The 14,436-nt window shown below is 35.2% G+C and overlaps 1 protein-coding gene across 5 annotated transcripts in view; it reads left to right on the top strand.

The window, feature by feature from the left end:
• LOC113555507 (protein TANC2) overlaps positions 1-14,436 on the top strand; it is a 183,851-nt gene that overhangs the window by 155,417 nt on the left and 13,998 nt on the right. Inside the window, exon 1 of one of the 5 annotated variants that reach the window (XM_026959858.1) lies at positions 12,692-13,020. The exons of the other annotated variants lie outside the window; for them this stretch is intronic. Coding sequence (XP_026815659.1) covers positions 12,915-13,020 — 106 coding nt within the window. The 5' untranslated portion in view covers positions 12,692-12,914. Of the gene's footprint in view, positions 1-12,691; positions 13,021-14,436 lie in introns of those variants that run through there. 5 annotated transcript variants of the gene reach the window in all.

The raw sequence follows: 14,436 nt of genomic DNA, 5'->3' as shown, positions 1-14,436 counted from the left end.
TAGTACATAGAACCGGCGTGTAGCTATAATTATATTCATAATATTATCGCGCTGATAAACTATGAATGAACTATGGAAATGTAATAATATATTACAATTTGGCTAATCATCGGTTATTTTTTTATACTTACTCCTTAATACTTTTGTATTATTAATCGTATGGTAATTAATTAGACATGTTCAATATTTTTCTTTCCTCAACACGCGTACAATCGATGTTTGATCGTTTAGAAATAGAATAACGACCATCAATTTATTGATACATTATATTATATACATATACGTATATTATGTATAGCACTTAATAAAATTATTGAATGCTTCATTTAATGATTTATTTAAAGAGATCGACAATACTATAAGTGCCGCATTATATAATATATTCTTACACGTGGTACCTACTAAAATACTGGCGCGTTTAATAGTAATATTATACTGCCTAATAGATAATTTGTGTTTTTCAACAGTTGGGCGTTTAAAAACGTCGTCGTTAATGCTTTGGTATGTATCGTATCGTTTCATAATATTATATAGAACGATAAACTATTCGTCGAGTGCCTACTTGATAGTAATAACATCATAACATTATTGCGTCCATTCTTTTCTACCAGCGAGGCTGAATCATCAAAATTACGAGTTCATATTCCAAAATAATATCGATCACTGTGGCACAATATAGACATATGGTAAAACGATATGTATGATGTGGTTCGACAATAAATGGCGGTTGAGTATGTACGTAACTATCGTATACGATACATTATTATTATTGCATATCCCAATTATCCATGTTATGATTAAATTGTTCCTCGGGATAAAAATCCGAAGAAAAACCGTGCAAAATGTCCGAAATTTTTTTTAAAAAGTTACAACATTTTTATGCACCAAAAAATTTAATTTATACAAATTCTATTATATTTATTTCTATTAGTAATAACACTAATAACTGTTATAATGTGATGACTAGGGTAGCCCTCGTAGGGTAACCTATTTGTGGTTGATCGTTTACACTGTTAACAGATTTTATTTTGTTGCTGTTCAGTCGTCGTCGTCGCTTTAGATAAAAGATACTTGCATAAAGTTCGGCTGTAGCTAGACACGGAACTGTCATCGCCGGTGAGTCTCGACGGTAATGTACGGCGACTGCAGCTTATATATAAAACATTAAAACGAGTGACGCTGAGTCGAAATCGCGGATTGGCCAGAGGAGATACGCAGAAAATATATCATTATATAAAAACCTGTGGATATAGTTCACTTTAAAGTCCCTACTAATGGCGTTATTGTAAAGTTTATGTATCATGCATGCGTATACGTACCATTACGATGACTCGTGTCCGTCCTATACTGTCCTTGTATGGGTCACATGTGCTCTCAACCTTAACTCCCACCTCCACACGCCGTGTGCAACTACTTACATATCCGTTATAAGGCAAGGTATATCGTTTATGTTTAAATTATAAACGTATAAATATAATTTTTCCGTCCGTCACGTATTTCTTCCATCTGTTACTCTACCTCCCTGCCCCCCTCCAAACTCAAAGTCCCGCGAAGTCTGGTCCTTCCCACCGCCTTACAAGTTGCGGGATGAAGGAATGATCGCCGTCTTGCACGGTTATAAGCAGCTGTATACCTATACCTACGTATATAGAAATCGCAGGTAAGCTTATGTCATGTACTACGATACTATATAGTATTGTGGTACTTGGTATGCGCGGTATACACACGCGAGTTCATTCTCACGAATAGACGTTGTTATTATATTGACTGTCCGCCCGCCGGAGACCACCATATACGGACCAACGCGTTTAACCATTGGTAATCTGCGACTACGAGAAAAAAATATCCGGTAAACACGCGATAAATTTCTGAAGTGAGCGGCCGGAGTACATAGTATTATATGCTTGGGAACCTGCTGTATACTAGTACCCGGGTGTATATAGGTATAGTATATATATATAGCTAGCACTGCGGCTCCATGGTATAATCCATACGCTTTTCGATTTTGGTTGAGCTTTATTTTATGGTGTGTGTGAAAAACGGTGCCGACAAAAATGTTTCAAATAATTCGCCCATGTGTTATTTGTGTATTAAATCTCAGGCGATGAACCTTTATGACACGTTGGCCAAGTTTTAATGGCACGTAAATAATTTTATATCAATGTTAAATTTTACATTTATGAAAAAATTCTTAATTATTCCTTAACAGATAATGATGTTACTTACCATTTAATGTTAAAAGTTTGAAACTTATTTGAAATTTGACTCGTTTTCCATGACTATAAGTATACACTCCGTATTCGCGTCAACATACAGTTGTGAAAGTTTATTTTAAAGTTTTCCACAGCGAATGTGATAAAATCAAAATAGAGGAATTAAACATTAATGAGGTGAAGTTAATGCTGTTTATTGTGTTTCATTATTAAAACAAACAATATGCACAACTGATTTTAAAAATATTTCTGGTTTTTTTTAAAACCTTAATCACGTCGAGAAAAAAATGTTTATAGATACGCATATAACAACATATAACTGGCACTTGTAATTTTTTTTTTTTTAATTGATTACAACATTTTGTCACATGACCCGAAAACGATTTGCCGCCCCTAATATTTAGGTACAGTGTACCTGGTGCACACACACACACACACACACATATTATATATCAAAATCGATAAGCAGACCTCAATTCGTGTTTACACACATAATACCAGTGTATCACGAATTCGTCATGGACTATAACGTCGTTCTATTTTCTTTATATTGAGGTTTTAAAATATTTATCTTGCTGCCTATATATAGCGATGCTTTCGTATATCTTATGCGCGTGTACACAATACACATCAAGGATGCCGTTGTGGTGGTAGTGTTTGGATAATATGATAGCCTATAACCAGAAATGCCATGACATTATGAATCTCTTTACTCGTTAAACACGAGACGGACTTATAAACTCGTACTTATGTAACAGCGAAAATGTTATCTGTGTATATAATTATGTATTTACGTATATTAATATAATTTCGACGGTACAGAGACACATTTACGAGATGACTGTGTACACGATTTCCGTAGATATTAAATAAATATATTTTGCATAAGCGTACTAATTATTTCTGGTTCAGTTTTGAGCAGGATGTGCTGTACCCACGCATATGGCGGTACGCCCATACGACGTTTACATTTCAAACGATATTATTATAATTACGTCCCTAGAAATGAAAATATGTGACCGACTTTTGGGTTATTCGGTTGCTCACACAACTCTTTTGAAAGTGGTAAAGGGTCGTCCCGGCCGACGTCTCTAAAATATGAGAGGTGGTGGTATCAAAGGTGACCTATTGCTCTCTCTGCATTTTGTTGCCGGTAAAAAAAGACCACCTCAAAACCACCCCATATCTTCTAAACTTCAATCAACTTTTAAAGAATTATTTCATCATTAACTGACATCGTGGACATTATCGGCTCCTAACCCACCGAGTCGCATCGTCTGTCGCGCTATTACTTTGTTTAGTGTTGTTTTTGCCATTTTTTTCTTATTGCTTGGCTTCTAGGGGTCTTAACTTGATGTTAAATCTTTCTCGAGAATTGGGTTACCAAAAAAAAAAAGTGTATGCCATTGCTGTATAGCGTTCGGCCGGGTATCATTATTATAACTTATGAATATATTGCACATAAATCGTGTAGGAAGTACCTTTAGTACATTACCTGTATATTGTATAATAACGTAGTCACCGGTACGGCGCGATTTATCGCTCCTCGATATACGATAGTGGTTATAATGGTCATAATAATAATATGTCCGCTCCGCGACGGTATCCGTCTGAATAATGAACGAGACGTGCAATAACTAATATTATTAATACGATATATTTTAACCCGAGAGAGAAAGAGAGAGAGAGAGAGACTGAGAGAGAGAGAGTGGAGAAACACGACCAAAGTCGAATTGTTATAATTCACAATTATTTATTTATTACAATAATAATAAGTGTCTGCTCGGCGCGCGCGTTCTGCCCACTGCGGTGGCGGCAACGAGCTAGTGCAGCGCGAGCATAAATATATCGACCATTGTTATTTCGATGCGCGTCTGCAGCCGACTGCAACTCGATGTCGTTAGTTTTACATTAGTGGCTCGGGACAAAAATCCTCATCTATGGTCATCGTAATAATAGTAATAACAATAAACACAGTACTAGAGCTATAATATAATATAATAAATGTGCTGTATGCCCAACAACGGTACAGTGACATGCTTCGGCTGGTCATAATTATTATTGTACGCTATACGTCGTAATAGCGAATAAGTATAGTAATAGTAACAATCGTCGTGCGGTAGGTTACGCGAAACAGTCCGACGGTGACGTTATGATGTCGGTGATGACGACTCCACAATATTGTTTGTTATCATATGAATCATATTTTATTTCGCGATTGATTTTGCATAATAAATGTGAAAAAAAAATGTTTTTTTTTTTTGTTTGTCGTTTTGTTTAATATGAATTTGGCGCGCTAAATATTCATTAAAATCCGTTGGTCACTTTATGTGTTAGAGAATTTTCAGCAAATCGTCTTCGCGGTCGCTAATCTTCCAAAACATTTTACCGGCTTTGCATGTGATCATCTCCTCGCGAAGGACAAAAACCGTCGACGCAATGATATTAAAAAAAAAAATGGTGCAAAGAAATTTTTCAGCTTCTTAACACGATTGTAGGCTTTGGTTAGAGTCTGTGGTAATTCATGGGACCAATTATTATTATTATTGTACACCGCTGTCTCCGATTTTTCATGCTTTTTTTTTCGAAAAAACGTTCGAAACCATAAAATATTATAATATAAATCCATGCAGACAATGGCATTGGTTATAAATTTATAAATTATAATAATACTGTGTACTGTGTACATTGAACCAGCGCCGCCACAACTACGTGTATTATTTAATCGGCGGGGGTCCAAACATATAAGTCAACAAATAATTTAAATCAAAACCACAGTTGTCCCAGATCAGTAGATTAAATCATAGTATAGTATAATATAGTATTATTTGAAATCAAATCGATGGGAACGAGCTGGTGCTAACTTCAAGTTGTACATGGAACCCCCGGTAGCTAAGACACTGAATTAAACGTACCTACCTCCTGTTCGAACCGGACGACCGCACATATTACACGAAAAACACCAACTGTTCGACATCAAACGTTTTAGAGTGTGTACGGCAATATGTTTTACGCTCCGAGGAGTTTCAAAACGACTGACTGTTTTTCATGCCTCCATACTTTTTCATGGCCTTTCAAGGCTTTTTTATTCCAACTAATCGCACTGTTTATGTGGTTTTGAAAACAGGTTTTGATTTCACTTATTATCTTAATTTTATCTATTTAGAATTTAGATCATACCAAAACATTTAATCAGATTTGAACTTGTGCTTATCAACATTTTCTCTCAGCGTTTACAAAACTACAAAGTATATTCAGTAGTGAATTATGTACGTTTTTTTAGATAAATAATTGAAAAAAGGTATTCGTTTTGTGATCTTTAGTACTTAAACATATTAAGATGTTCAAAATTTCAAATCCGCACGTTTTCATCATGAAAATTGCATTGGTATGTTAAAATGGAAATTTATCAATTTACTATTTAGCCTGTAATTATATATATATTTCGCCTGTATTATAGAACACTTTACAAATGATGCATTTCGAATCCCCTTCAAGCATTTTACTGTGACACACCGCTGCTCATTCCTTGTTATGATGTATAATTATTAAACGGTGCGATGACCGAACGATACATGTAATTATTTACCTACCGTTGCACCACTGCTGTTTGTGCAGACGATACGCTCTCGTCGACCGTGTAATCAAGACAAGACGGTCACGCCCATTTCATATTATGCGTAATATATTTTTTATAATCATGCGACCGGTCGTCTTCGTCTTCGACGATTATTAATTGTGTTTCGAAGATCGCGCGTCTTTGCAGTTTTCCTGTATTGTCCCGCCGAGAATGTGGTTATTCAAAGTAGTCCCCCGTCGTGTGTTAGAGGGGTTGTTGGTTAAGTATATACGACTGGATTATAAATTATATTATTACCACACGAGTAAAACACACCGGCCCGTGAAGAGAATGCCAGAGTTTGTTTTTTGATAATTATCCTGTCGTGGATGCCTGCTGTATAGTTATACCCGCATTACCCCAAGTATATTTTGTGTAATGGAAATTGTATTGAAACCAAAATTACGAGTTATTATTGGTGTTTAAAGTGACGTGATTTGGTTTGAACGTTAGTATATTACAAACAAACTATTTTTTGTGTTATAATGGATATTAAATGTATTGACTCATTTGATACAAAATGTGTGTACAAGAAGTCAACATAATTTTTTATGTTTTCTAAAAAAATATTGACGAACAATAAGTCATACCTAAACTAATCATTATTAAAATTGATGGTTATTATCACTGTTGATATTATTTGTCTAGGTATTAATATATTATTGTATATAGGATATTAGACATAGATAATTGAATATTTATAAATTCGAATACTTTTATGTGGCAAAAGTTACATTTGAAACACTTCGATTAACCAAAAAACTGACAATTAGACAATCTGACGTTATTGTTCTGAAGTATTTTACAGTAAAATATATTTGGTACGTGACGTATTTAGGGTTTTATCAAGAGAGGGGTATACGCTGGCAAACATATCATTTCTTCGACGGAGAGGGGAGGGAGATGTACACTAACAATCACCACCGTTTCTCAAATATGTTGAGAATTTATATACTTATCATCAGTAAGTACAAAGATAAATTTATAAGACAGAGAAAACCATAAAAATATGGTATCAAATTTTGGTGTATAATATAATACAACCAGATCATCGTAAAACGCGCAGACCGCTCTCCAATTATTTTTCCGCACAATATAATATTAATAATATGGTTTGTCGACTTGTCGCCGCAGTGTTTTTTTAGTTTAAATTATTATTAAACGTATATTATACATATATAATTTAAGGAGATACTTGTAAAATAGTGGGTATATTAAAATCAGCAACCATCATGAGTAACTTATTCACACGTATAATAATATATATATATATATATATTGTAATGTTCACGTGCCCGATGGTCTTGGAAAGTCGATTTCACCCGTGCATATACAGTTTAATATTAATAATATAAACTGAACAGAGATACACACTTTTTGCTCAGACGATAACAACTGAGCGTGTTCGTATGACGAGATATCTACGTTGGATTCCGATGCCGCTTTTTTTTTTTCAAATGGACCGTGTTCTCGGGGTTGGTTATCGGTATTTATATTACCTATACAACGATGTTCAGACAATATATTAATAAGTAATGACGTTATCTATGTATGAGTTGCATTTGACTAAAAAAAAAAAAAAAAATAAACCATCGGTTCCTATTGTTGCAGGTAGGTATAGGTATAGGTACTCTTTATTTTACTGGTGTTATCGCCCAGGGAGTCTGTAGCAGGACGTCGGGCCGTATTTATCTCGATTTCGACATATTTTTTTTTAATAAAATAAAAATATATGATATACGATCTTTTGACGATGACTTGTGACAATCGACTGTTATTTATTTTCTATCGAATAATATGTCGACGGCCGCCAGCACGTCTGCAATGCCTGCACAGTAAGTTATCTGAAGGGGTAAGTGAACTTGGGATTTTTAAATGGCCGGATTTCGTTTAACGACAATGAATATAAAAACAATTCGATTTTATCGTCGCGCAACAATTGTTATATTATAATATATAAGATGGACGACTTTTATCATACTATACATTTTGAGTTCGGTACAAATGCGATTCGACAGTGCAGCAGTGTAGATTATTTTTACCGCCACGAATATCGCCCAAAATCGTTTTTAAATTTTAATTTTATCGTCGAATACCAGCTAATACGTTTCCGAATAATCAAAACTATATTAAACATTCACTGTAATATAATCTTCTTTACTCTATGCGCCATGTTTCTCGTTTTTTTCACGATTTCAATTTAGATAATAAATTATTGTCCACGCCAATATCTTAATACCAAATAACATTAGGTACATACTCTACACGCCTTTATCTCGATATTGTCATAATATCATAACGGTCGGTGTCGCGTCGTAGTACACCTATATGCCTGCGTTTCCCATCATATGAATTATATTGTGTATTGTATAAATTTCAATTTTTTACTGCCGGCCCGTGCATAATAGTGTATATTTAACGGGCGTGCCGTTTTATTATCCGGTTGCGTCGGTTTTCGAGCGATAACAGTTTTTATTCGTCCGTTAATAATTAAAATATTATTATTTTTTATATACGTACCCGGACGACATGAAACCGGAGCAACGGTCGCATCTCGCCGTATACATTTCCACGTCACAGCGCGTCGTGATTGTGGCGCCATTATAACGTTATACTGCATACATTATTTTAATAATATATTACAGTAAATATCGTGTTATCGTGTTTAGTACACGATTAAATGATTTCGACATGAAATTCATAAAACTCCGCCGCGTGAAAAATCAACGGAGCGCGCGTTTTACTATATACAATCTCCGCGTGACGACTTTCGTACCATACTGCATTCGGCGCGTAAAAACTATACAATTTACGTACATCGGTGATTACCGATATTTCTAATTCGGGAACTATCGTAAACTAGCGAGTTTTTTTTTTCGGTATGATGTATGAGCGGCCATTTCGATGATCAATTTGAATGCGCCCGCAGTCAGACGTTCGTTAGCCTTTATAATTCCAGCACGTTTGTCGTAAAGGGAGAACGATCGCCTGCAGGTTAATCACCGACTATTCAACTATATACTACGTGTGGTATACATCGCCGTACAGAGAACGTTTCAGAAAATTTATATTTGAATAGGTAAATAGAATTATTGCGCTGCCGCCGAAAATATTATATAATATTCGTACTATATATTGTTACCCTCTGGTCGTAGTGTCGTACATTTTTACCGGTCGACCCGCAAAAAACGGTTTATTGAAAAATATCCCGCTCGAATCGTCGCTAAACCTTATTTTTTCACCGCGCACGCCGCCCACCACCGTTCTTTATTATTTTAGTCAACGGCGTGATCTGACGCGGGAGTTTTACGGGCTAAAAGTTTTTTCATTATTACAATTTATCCCGCGCCGCCAATGCTTATGAAAAGTCACTGCGGTTTAGACGCGGCGACGGGACGCCCAACAATAATTTACGCGGTGCCAGTTTTCGTTCTTTCGAAAGTGGAAAAATGTATACTTTAGAAACACGCCGAGCGACAACATGTTTGTAACGGTTATGGTTATTTTACGTCAAATTTATGTGTCATCGTGAAACGAAAACGTGCGTATTAGGTATACATATATATGTGATTGCATTATGTATGTATAATAAAAATAATAACGAATCGAAGCCGATTGAAATTGGATTTCCGTCTATATATTTTGAGTGCTTACCGTTTACCATTATCTCGGAATAAAGAATAACGCGCGTGCAATAAAAATAAAAGTATACATTATTGTGCGCTTACTATTTCCTTTTGCGCATTTAATCGAATAAAAACCTTTGAATGACTTTTAAAAGTTTTTGCAGTTCAGCGATAGAGCGGGCGGTACGACGATATTCACCCGGTTTCTCTTGTATATCTATATATACACTATGCAGGGTGATTTACCAAGAATGCTCACACACCCCTCTTATTGTTTAATAATAATGCACTTGTTCAAATTTAGATTCGCGGAATTTTTAAAGACCTCCATACTTTCAGGTGCTATAAAGAGTTTTGTACCGTTTATGAAGTCTCCCGCGGTGATACTGAACTTTTTTTCCGATGAGAACCGCCCTATTTTACTGTTCATTAACAAAAAAATGTTATTTTAAAAATTATTGATGCGTCTTAATTTTTTTATATAAATTCTAACGTGTATATATATGTATAGTTATACTTGAATTATTTAACTTTATGCACTATATGAATACGCCTTTCCTATAGCTTTGGGTCAAACATAAAATATGCATCATAATTTATATCCTAGCATTAGTACGAATATATATTATATGATAGCATGGAACTTACATAACTAAATACCTCCTGTACAGTAATTGGTCTGATCCTGTACACTGTTACCATAATATAATGTATAATATCGTTTACCTATATGTTATTATTGTTATTATTAATCTTATTACTGTGACAATCCAATCTCACGTCATTCCTGCGGGAAAAAAACCCGTTTTTTATTGTTGTATCAACAATATTATTCATACACCAAAAACGCCGAGAGTATAGGTAATATTATATTACGAGTATATATCTAGTTAACGTGAACGCGACCCATCATATAAAAAGAGTTGTTTACCGTACGGACCGGAGTTTGAAATCCTAACGAAACGTAACGTTCTCCTAATTCCTGTAAATATACGTGCGTACTTATATGTATAATGTTTTATATTTGGACCCCGTGTGACCCTAATTGAATTTTATTAACGAGGGATAACAATTTTTTATACGTTTTTCTCCGGCTTGTAAACAGTAAAATGTCGCTGTTATTATATAGGCGCGTCTGGTGGGTATTTACTGTATAGGTACATACATACGAAAATATTCTCGCCTTGCAGTAGCGATAGCGGTACTTAAAAGTTCTTAATTTCCGCCCGTGTCTCGATACAGCTGCAAACACGTAGGTACGACAACAGATTAAGATTGTAATAATGTATGGCAAAATATACATTTTCAACGTATAAACTCGTTTATCGAAATATTCCACTCGTGTTTTTATTATTCAAGTCGTCATGTTGTATGTTTCAACGACATGGCACGCGGTTTCCATAAATATATGACATCCATGGGTACCTATGTGCTATGTATTTCGATGATTCGATTGCGGCGTGTAATTTAATACAATAGTAATATAATGTATTCGAATCTAGTACGCGTGTTATAATTGAATAATATCAAACGTACGGTAATAAAAATCAAGTGTTGAAAAAAAAAAATAACGTTTTGTATCATAATATGAAAATCAGTTAATAATTATTTTACAGACCGCATTATATCCTATAAAATCACTATTGGATATTGATCATATTGCTATTATACATAAATATATACTTATATTATATGTATATTATAAATCTATGTAATATGCATATATTATACTATGTACTTACAAGTCTGTTGATATTTGTTTTTGGTCTGAGAGAAAAATATATTTCCATCAGATTATAAAATATTGATGGGAGAGATAAAATTATATTGAATGTTATATTGCATCAAGTACATATTACATTTTTTTTTTTTATATAATATTCCGTTTTTATACACTCAGTATTACAAGATATTTGGTTGTATAAACAGTGTAACACTATATATCGGTGCCATAACGTTCACCCCGATATACTGAGGACATGTACATATAAATTTAGCGCTACTGGCTTAAATTTTGTCGGCGACTCGACAGTTTATGTTTTTTATACGTGCGATAACTTGATTTGTGCGTGTTGATTACGTGCTCCGAAATATATACGTATATACAAAATATAAAAAGCACTCGTTAGGGGTGTTTGAAAAAATAAAACCGTACGCGTTATACACTGTAAGCCCTCTGTCGTCGTATATTATGTATAACGTGCACACACACACACACACATACACGCGTATTATATGTCAATCAAATAAATCGTCAAGTCGTCGGATTCCGACGACGACGGTTTGGTCGATATACGGACGAGCGAAGTCGTCGGGTCGTTTGACATAATTTAGGTTAAAGCCAGCGTTTCATATCATTTATATAAATATTACTGACTCGCTTTCTTTGCAGTGTGTATATACTATTATATTACACGATCTATTCATTAATAATAATTATATGTGTATCGCGAAGACGAAAATATAGTGTACACGCTAGATTGAACGTCGGACGCCGTTAATTGGGGCCACTCGATTTGCGACTTCGCGCGTCGTGTTTACGATCTCGATATAATAAACAGCTTCGATTGTACCATTTTTTTTTTGTACCTCGCCCATTGGAGGCTTATTAAAACTTTACCTCTGTGATTATATTACGGTGTGTGTATGTGTGTATGCAGTGTAAAATGGGTTATGATCGTATAGTGTTTATGTATGTATAGGAACAGACACGCCCATCTCCGATTCGGATATTATTATAATAATATTATGTAACATGCACAAATCGCGCGCGTACAAACGTAGAAAACATCAATGAAATGATATAAATTATTAGCTCTCGATTTATTACGGTACCGCGGATACGAGTGGTTCTCATTAAAAAAAAAAAAAAAAAAATTAAAATATACGTGTACACTCAGTTACTCACTAGTTAATATATGTGTATACAATATGCGTATATTGTAATATACGATAAAATGTGTTTGTATATTATATTATGTGCGGTGGAAGATAAAAAAAAAAAGAAGTATTTATTAATGGTAACGTAAACGTATTGTACGCTAACTGCAGTGGGTCGAATGTGCGTGCGTGCATCTCGTCGCCATCGTATGTGTCGTACGCGAGTATGTGTACGTTGCGCGCGTGTGGGAAGTCGTCCTGGCCCACTGGTTCTCTCAATGAACTTTATTGACGGCGGCGACGGCTCGGCCATTCGTGTCGGGTACGCGTCAATGAACGCACCGCAGTCGCACTCGCGGTCGTCGTCGTCATAGTCGTAGTCGCAGTCGTAGTCGTAGTCTTCGCAATCGGTGGTTTTTCGTTTCGCGCGGTCGCGTCGTGCGTTTATTTTATTATATCGTTCACTTTTCGACGACGACTTTATAATGTATAATATTACAATATTATATAAACAATAAAACCGTCTGTGTGTGTGTGTGTGTGTGTGTGTGTGTGTAACAGTTATCACCGTTCGATATGATAACCAAGAGCGGAATCGGCGGAGGAGCACGTCGCCCGCTGAAGAGCAGTAGCAGAGCAGGCCATCCGAGGCCAGTCAGCGGTCTAAGTTTCAGCGTTCTCGGTACGTCGTTATCGTCGACTGTACACACACGGTGTATAAAGTCATGTTCAACATGTACCGTGGTACAAAATATATTTTTACGTACCATAAAACTAGGGTTAGGACGTCCATGAATTTAAAAACTAATAAACGCGTGCAAATATATTCAACAAACATCGAAGTATGCTCTTAAAACAATCAAACATGACATAATAAAATTCAATATAAGATAGTGATGATCCTAGCGCTATATTGTTGTTTTGCTCTTCATTTAATTCTAAAAAAAAAAAAAAAACCAAGTCGATATCTCTGTTACAGTTATGTGAATATACATATATACACACACCTATCTGCCCGAGGGATTTTCAGGGTTCGAGTGGTTTGACTTTGAAAGCGACAATACCTATATCGCATGTGTGCTTTCGCCGAAATGTTAACCTTGACCGCGGTATAGCGCGCCGCCGCTGTACGGGGGAAACGATGTACGTTATATAGTTTGTACTATTTTTTTTTTCGCATCGATCGCATGTTGTTATAGCTACGTCCGTGCCGTCGTACAATACGGTAGATAATATTATAATATATCGGCGATAGTACATTATACAAGGTGTACTGTAAGAACACAAAGTTATATAATGTACCTATTAACTCGGCGTACAATATTGTCGAATCCTTGACGAGCCTGCACATTGCGGCGTGATAAAATATGATTATGAGACAGAAACGCGGATCGACGAAGAAGAATGTTTTTCGTCCGTTCGCGTTCGGCGGAATCCACAAAAAAATATATTACGTAATATCACGCCGGTGAAAACATACACACTACACGTGTATGTGATATATATTTGTGTGTGTGTGTGTGTGTGTGTGTGCGCCGTGCGCGCGCGAAACTAGTTCTCGTCACAGCCAGACAAGATCATCCGTCGCATACTCGCATCCGTCGAATCGTTCATTCCGAAGTCACACCGCGTGCTACATCGTATTATACAGACGACCATCATAAAACATACGTGTATTCATTAGTTCAGCGTTTGGTAACATAATAGGTTATGTATAGACGTACTCGTTACTCTATGACTTAACCATGTACTAACGCCATAATGATTTAAGTATTTTTTTCATCATACATGTTTTATGTCATGTTTTGATTTTAAATTCTAACAGTCGTTTGGAAAATTAAAAAAAAATAACGTAAGCAATTTCGTATATATATATATATATTGAGTTTTATAAATTATATATTTTGAAACTTAAATTCCATATTATTTTAAAATACTGCTGATCAGATAAATTTTAGATATACATTTGGTATAAAAGATAAAAATCTCGTAAATATGTAATTCTATACTCTTATTCGAAATGCATTATTTTTTAGTTATATCTACATGACAAAATAATACTATGTGACGTGTCTTACGTATAAATAACACGTATTTT

The sequence above is a fragment of the Rhopalosiphum maidis genome, chromosome 1, assembly GCF_003676215.2.
Source record: "Rhopalosiphum maidis isolate BTI-1 chromosome 1, ASM367621v3, whole genome shotgun sequence".
NCBI classification, from domain to species: domain Eukaryota; kingdom Metazoa; phylum Arthropoda; class Insecta; order Hemiptera; family Aphididae; genus Rhopalosiphum; species Rhopalosiphum maidis.
Note: the sequence above shows the minus strand (reverse complement) of the source record. Positions and strands in the feature narration are given on the sequence as shown.